The sequence below is a fragment of the Empidonax traillii genome, unplaced genomic scaffold (assembly GCF_003031625.1).
Source record: "Empidonax traillii isolate 1590-97213 ecotype Southwest subspecies unplaced genomic scaffold, ASM303162v1 scaffold1677:size138040, whole genome shotgun sequence".
Taxonomy (NCBI): Eukaryota; Metazoa; Chordata; class Aves; order Passeriformes; family Tyrannidae; genus Empidonax; species Empidonax traillii.
Genome location: NW_020956870.1, coordinates 8,194 through 14,191, shown reverse-complemented (window position 1 = coordinate 14,191; position 5,998 = coordinate 8,194). Strand labels below are relative to the sequence as shown.

The following is a 5,998-nucleotide window of genomic DNA, read 5'->3' as shown; positions in this document are numbered from 1 at the left end:
AAAACCTCCCTTTGAGCCAGTGGAAGTTTTGGGATTTCATTTCTGCTCGCCGAGGTGACGACTCGGCCGTCACGCAAAGCGTTCCGCTCGGTTTTTGGGGAGGAAATTTGTGCCATGCCTAGCATTTTATTGTAGTCAGGCTTTTGAGAGTCAGTCTGTGCCAGCTGATGTTCTGGGCAGACAGGCTTCTGTCTCTCCAAGCAGTTTGGGCTCCCACATAAAATGTTTGGCCAGAGGATGGAGTCGCCCGCGTGTGTGTTTGGGGAATGGTTGGGAAACACCTCGAGGGTCCCCTCAGGCTAGAGGTGACAGGCTATTTTACTGCTCAACAAGCGATTTGGGCTTTCTCTTTAGTTGTAGGGAGTGTCCTGAGGAAGGGTGACCATCGACTGGAAGACAAGAGGCTGTCCCAGTCCTACCCCCTGCAGGTGACCCCATACCGTGGAAAGGTGAGCTCCTGCATGAGTCACCCGCTTTACTCCCACGCTGTGTTAACCATTCCCTGACTCCTCCAACTCAAAATTCCAGGTCTTCAGCTCTGTCACATCTGTCCTCAGCATGGGTGTTTTCAAAGGCCAGTTTGTTTTGGAGGATCTGGTGGCAGAAATGAAGCAGCAGAGCAAGGGTTTAAGCTTCGGGCCGTTGCGCTCCAACGGGCGGATCACTGTCCAGGGCTCCTTTCCGGCAATCAGAGCACTCAGAGACTTTCTCCTCCTCAAAGCCAAATCCCTCTCAGAGAGGGACAAGAGAGAGGAAAGTAAATCCCATCAGAGGCCGAGGAGGAGGCTGCAGGAACGCAGGAGCAGCACGGAGATGAGGAATTCCGTTCCTGAGGGAGACGGGGGAAAACAAGTGGTTGTTCTTGACACGGATGTTTATCACTACATGAGGCACTTCTTTCCCTCCATATTCCAAGGAGATGGTGTCACAGTCTCTGCTGTCACTGATGGTGATATAACTACAGTGTGTGTTGAGAATGCTGGAAGGGCTGATGCTGGACAGGTATCGAGTGTCAAGAAGAAAATTGAAGATCAGTCCATAGAACTCCACAACAATTTACGGAAAATAAGGGTCCCCTTAAAGGGACGCACCAGAGACGAAAAGCAGAGGCACAAAGAGGCGTGTGAAAGGCTAAAATCCTGTTACCCTCAGGTTCTGGCCATTCCTTACGAGGCTCACATTGAGGTGATAGGATTTTCTTCAGACGTTTTTGAGGTGATAGGATTTTCTTCAGACATTTTCGAGGTCACCGAGGAAACGAGCAGCAAGAGTCGCACGGGGTAGAAAGGGAGGAGCGCTCAGATCTCTCTGCCCTCCCTGCTTCTCACACGGACTGTGGCACTGCAGATCTCCCACCGTGTGGGCTGAGAGGGGGGAAACTCTGCACAGGAGGGTGAGCAGGCCCTCCAGGGCACTGGGAGGCCTTCACAGTAGAAAACAGGCATTTTGTTTCCGTAGGAGCAGTAACGTTTCTCTCCCAGCTGTAGTGGCTTCTGCAGCATCTCCTGACAACACCTTATTCAGATGTGAATGTCCAAAGGTTTGATGTGAAAATCTGGGGGCATTTGGGCTGTTTAGGCAAATCTGTTCCTATATCCACTGCAAGGGCCCAAAGGCTTTTTTTTTTTTTTTTTTTTTTAAACTGGTTTAGAAAATAGCTCTTATTTTGTGGCATCAGCGTGTCCAGAATCTTTAGTCAAATCATCCAGAGCGCTGATGTCTGAGAAGCAGAAAAGTTTCAGGGGTTTTATGCCATTAAAGAAGTTACTTGTACAAAACACCGTGTCCGTGTTCTTTTAACCAAATCCCAGATTTTTGGTTGGAAGCCCAAACCTGAAGCCCCAGAACTGCTTTAGGCATTTTCTCCTCACGACTGATTATCCGTTGCAATTACGCCAGTGGAAGATAAAGTTGTTAAACCAGTGTATTAAAAATTATGTCGAAGCAGGAAGATGATGAGCTTAAGTGCTTTGCTGAATGGGAAGTGGGGGGGGGGGGGGGAGAAGCATTTAAGGATTTAATCCCTTCCAAGTTCCCCTGTGGACTGTGTGGGTTCTGCAGGGGGACTGGAGCTGGGGTGGAAGGTGGATGCTTAGTCAGGCCCTGGAGGATCCATGGGAGGTGTTTTGGGGTCCTCCCCACAAGAGCTCAAGCAGAGATGGGACGCTTTTCAACCTTGTCAAAGAGAAAATCCTCGATGGAGGATAATCCTTTAATAAATCAGTGCTCTTTTCCAGTGTCCAGATTGTCTCTTTTCCAAAGAGCCTCTTTTTGTCTGACTCAGAGCGTCGGTATTTCCTTTCTGCCTCAGTAAACGCTCAGGGCTCCATCTATAAACTGGTGGCACTGGTGTTGGGTTGAATCCCAGCTGGTTGCTGCCCCACCTTTGGCTCCCAGGCCGTGTGCTGTGCCCTTTGCTGAGAGGGCATTATATTATATTGTATATATTATCATATATTACATTATTGTATATAATTCACCTTGTACAAATAAAAAGCTTAGTTTTCATTTAAGGCACCGAAAAAGCCTAAAAAAAAAAAAAAATTAATAAAAGGGCAGCAGAATGTGAGCCCAGTTCCCTGTCAGTGGGTTAAACACCTTGGAAACCTGAGGATTTGAGAGACAACCCTTAACAGGGAAATATCAGACAATTTAGGCAATACTAGACCATCAGGAGGCAAAAGCAAGGTCCGTGTTGAGCGGAGGGGATGGGGGAGGTGGATGGAGCAGGAATGATCGACGGGAATTCTTGACCATCCCTGCCACAAAGGGCTGCTCTGGGCAGGGCAGGGAGATTCCAAACCCAGAGGGACATTTTCTGGAGGGAAGAAACACTTGCTGCTTTTGGGAGCCACTTATTTTAACCACCACCACCTGCCCACCCCAACAATGTGTAAGAAAAATAAATGGGGTTAGTAATAAATAACTTATTTTTTAAGACAACTGTCACACGTCTTCATCCAGCCACACTGGAGACTCAGAAGCATCAAAGCCATCGGAAAATGGACAATAATTCTCAGCTGAGGGTGAGCTCAGGGTGGTGGGTGAGCCAGGACCTGCAGCCCCCAGGGGTCGGATGGGGACAGGATCCCACCAGGAGAGGAGATGGATTTAACAGGCTCTCTCTTGGCTCCAGTTTGGCTCTCAGGAGGCTCCCCAAACACACACACACACATTCCTGTGTTGCTGCACATCTTGTGCAAGGGAAAAGCAGCTGCAGAGCAGGGCCAGGGAAGGCTGGGAGATGCCTTCTCCATTGCACAACCTTCGGGGTGGCTCCTTCCCTCGCGTGGAGCGTGGCTGGTGTTTACAGGACACAGGGATTCCATCCCATTTCATTCCAAAGAACTCTGCCCTTGTCCTCGGGGCTTCTGCCCTTCAATCTGCCGCAGTTATGGATGGAAGGACCTTTTCCATCCCTCTTTTTTAAACGAAGAGGAATCCCATGTAGATACTTTGCTGTGTTCACCTCCAACTAGAGGAGTCTTCCCTGATTTCTGCAGCAGCTGCCTGAAGATAACCAGACAGCTTGGCTGAGAGAATAAAAAATAATTCATCATTAATTTTAATCATGCTTTAAAACCAGACCAGAAAACTCGAGTGAAACTGCACACGGCTCAGAACCGACAGCGCCTGGTCTGGTTGTATTTATTTTTTCCTTGGAGTTGTAGAACATCTGCTGGAAAACAAGTCCCTTTTTCTGCTCTGCCTAACACAGCTTTCCTTTGTCTCCTGACACCCGTTAACGACCTTTAAAGAAATCTCCGAAAAGTAATTCTTTTAAGGAGAGACACCACCCCTAACGGCAGCAGCTGCTGGTGCTGGGGTGTCACACTAAAACCAGGTTTAGGGTGGATTTTCCTTGTCCTTACTGCTCCCACTTTTGTCAGAGGAGCAGTGTGGATCAGCACCTGCTACACAGAGCACCAAAGTTAAGGAAAAAAAAAAAAAAAAAAACAGGATAAAATACTGGAGAAACAAAAGTTCTGTTGTGTTTGTCAAGATGAACAGTTTGATATCCCTAAAATTCCTGCCCCGGTGGAGAAAGGACACCAGGCCGAGGGTGTTCCAGATGGCAGTGCCGTTGTTGGGGTTGGATCACCCAGAAAAAAAGTGGATTTTTTTTCCAGAGCAGAAGCTTTGGCTGACAGTCACGACCCTGCACACGGAGCCGCACATCCCATTCCCTGCCCGTGCCCCGGGAATGTTTCCCGGCAAGCCCAAGGGGGCACCAGATTATGGAGCTGGTCCAGATCGGGTCAGGCCCTGACCAACAGCTGCTGAAGGATCCGATTCCCGGGCAGGACACGAGCAGATGGATTTGCCCCGTCAGACTTTCCCTGCCGTAAGCACTGGGATCACAAGGGGGAGCCAGATGCTTTGGAGCCGAAATCCCAAGTTTTTCCCGCTGGGGTCCTGCCGAAGGAGGAGATGCCAGGAGCTCGTCCGGCTCTGTCCCTTTGCTGGTGGTCGCGTTTTCCCGGAGGAGATGTCGGGAGCGGGTCCTTCCCGTCTTTCCTCGCTCGCGATGCTCTTCCCATCACCTCCTTTCGAGACTTGTCTTTAAAAACGGGCGGGGATATCGAGCTCCTACTGATTTTGGAAGACAGACCCCACCAGCTCCCTGCCACCACTGCGCTGAGGAATTTAACCCTTCCTGCACGTCAGGATAACCCATCCCATCTCCCCTTGCTGTGGCTGGGACTGGAGTCGGTGGGCACTGCTGGCGCCATGGAAACACAGGTCTGATTTCCAGTCAAAACACCCTGAATAAAAAAAAAAACCCCAAACTAAAATCTTCACTTCCATTTCCCATGGATTCTGACAATTTTTTCCCAGCACTCTAATAAACACCACCGCGAGCTCTTTACCCCCCTCTGCGTTCTGCGAGCGTTCCCCCCACGGCTTAAGGGGCTCGGCATTTCTCTGGGGCATATTTTACATTTCCCAAACTTTCCCAATAACGCGCCGAGAGACTCGAGCATCTGCACCGCCAAAGCAAATGAGGGAAGAAACCATTTTTGCCGGCTCATTAACGCCTGGCACTGACAGGCCTTGGAGGGGCTGCGGTCCCATTTCCACAGGGCACACACAGCCCTCGAGGGGGAGAGCGTTTGATTTACACAGAGATAAAGTTCCTTCAGGGGTGGGGGATGCAAAAAGGGGCAGGAGCCGGGAGCACAGCCTTACGATAGATACGGTTTAACCCGGACTTCCAAAACCACGCTTAAAAAAAACACAGCCACGAGTGCCGGTTTGGGCAGCAGCTGGAGCGTTTTCCCCACACGTGGAGCTGTCGGAGCTCGGCTCCATCAGCGCCCTGAGAGCAACCGGCGCTGAATCAGCTGCGAGGGAAAGAAGCAGAGAACGCAGAGGTGGAAAGATTAAGAAAACCCGCAGAATTCCAGCGTTTGAAAGCTCCTGAAGCCGAACCAGAATAACTGCGTTTATCTGGCCGTTGGCTCGATGCCGTTTGAGGAGCTGCTCCCCGACCCACCCACCTCCATCCTCAGCACCCCGATCATCCTCGCAGCCTCCCCCGGAGCTGCTGCTGAATTGGATCCAGCTGCTTGGCTCTCTTCCCACCCCGCTCTGCATTCCTATGAAACGCACGCCCCGGCTCTCCCGGGTTGGGATGTTGTAGGAACGGCTCCAGCTTTCACACCCCCTCCCTTTCCTGGGCTGGAGCTGGTTGGGCACCAGACGTTCACAGTGGTGAACTCGGTGAGCGATTACATCGGCCTCAGAAGGTATTTAAAGTCTCGCCGATTTGGGGCTCGTTAAATTTTTAGCTTTTTTTTTTTAGCTTTTTTTTTTTTTTTATTTTATTTCTTTTTTGGTGTTAAGTTCTCAGTTTTTTTTAATGCGAGTAACCTTGAAGAGCTTCCAGACTCGCAGAGCTGCCACGGGAATCACGTGTTGAATACCTAATCAAACGAGAGATCCTCAAGAGTTAGATTTGATTTCGAATCGGGAAGTTTGGGTTGGGGGGGGAGCT

At 50.1% G+C, this 5,998-nt stretch overlaps 1 protein-coding gene across 2 annotated transcripts in view; it reads left to right on the top strand.

Moving 5' to 3' along the window:
• RBM43 (RNA binding motif protein 43) overlaps positions 1-1,398 on the top strand; it is a 4,153-nt gene extending 2,755 nt beyond the window's left edge. For both annotated transcript variants that reach the window (XM_027908316.1, XM_027908317.1), the window contains 2 exons: positions 355-449; positions 529-1,398. In XM_027908316.1, coding sequence (XP_027764117.1) covers positions 355-449; positions 529-1,284 — 851 coding nt within the window. In that variant the 3' untranslated portion in view covers positions 1,285-1,398. The remainder of the gene's footprint in view (positions 1-354; positions 450-528) is intronic.
• Positions 1,399-5,998: the final 4,600 nt, after the last annotated feature.